This window comes from Myotis davidii, unplaced genomic scaffold (genome assembly GCF_000327345.1).
Source record: "Myotis davidii unplaced genomic scaffold, ASM32734v1 scaffold555, whole genome shotgun sequence".
In the NCBI taxonomy this organism is placed as follows: domain Eukaryota; kingdom Metazoa; phylum Chordata; class Mammalia; order Chiroptera; family Vespertilionidae; genus Myotis; species Myotis davidii.
This window is the reverse complement of record NW_006286315.1, coordinates 1,372,569-1,372,863: the sequence shown is the minus strand read 5'-3', so window position 1 is coordinate 1,372,863 and position 295 is coordinate 1,372,569. Positions and strand designations below refer to the sequence as shown.

Here is a 295-nt window from a genome sequence, read left to right as displayed (position 1 = left end):
TACAAGGGAGCGCCGGGTCACGGGCGCGGGTCCGAGCGACGTCCCGCCCACGTCCGCCCGCCCGCGTCCTCACCAGCACCGAGAAGCGCATGGGGATGCGGCCGAAAAGCTGCCCGGGGTTGGCGGCGTACAGCATGGCGTGGCACGAGTGGCTCCAGCCCGGCCCCAAGCGCATCGCCTCCACCCGGCTGATCTGCTTCAGCTCTGGCACCGCAGCCGACATCTTGTTACTACCCCCAGCGCCGCGGCACCGCCCCTTAAGTGCGTGCGCTGGCCCGCCCCCGCCGCACTGGCC

General features: G+C 72.5%; 1 protein-coding gene across 1 annotated transcript in view; it reads right to left on the bottom strand.

Annotated features, from left to right (window-relative positions):
* NUDT16L1 (nudix hydrolase 16 like 1) overlaps positions 1-273 on the bottom strand; it is a 1,278-nt gene extending 1,005 nt beyond the window's left edge. The window contains 1 exon segment of the mRNA XM_015560140.1: positions 74-273. Coding sequence (XP_015415626.1) covers positions 74-223 — 150 coding nt within the window. The 5' untranslated portion in view covers positions 224-273.
* Between the last annotated feature and the right edge of the window lie 22 nt (positions 274-295).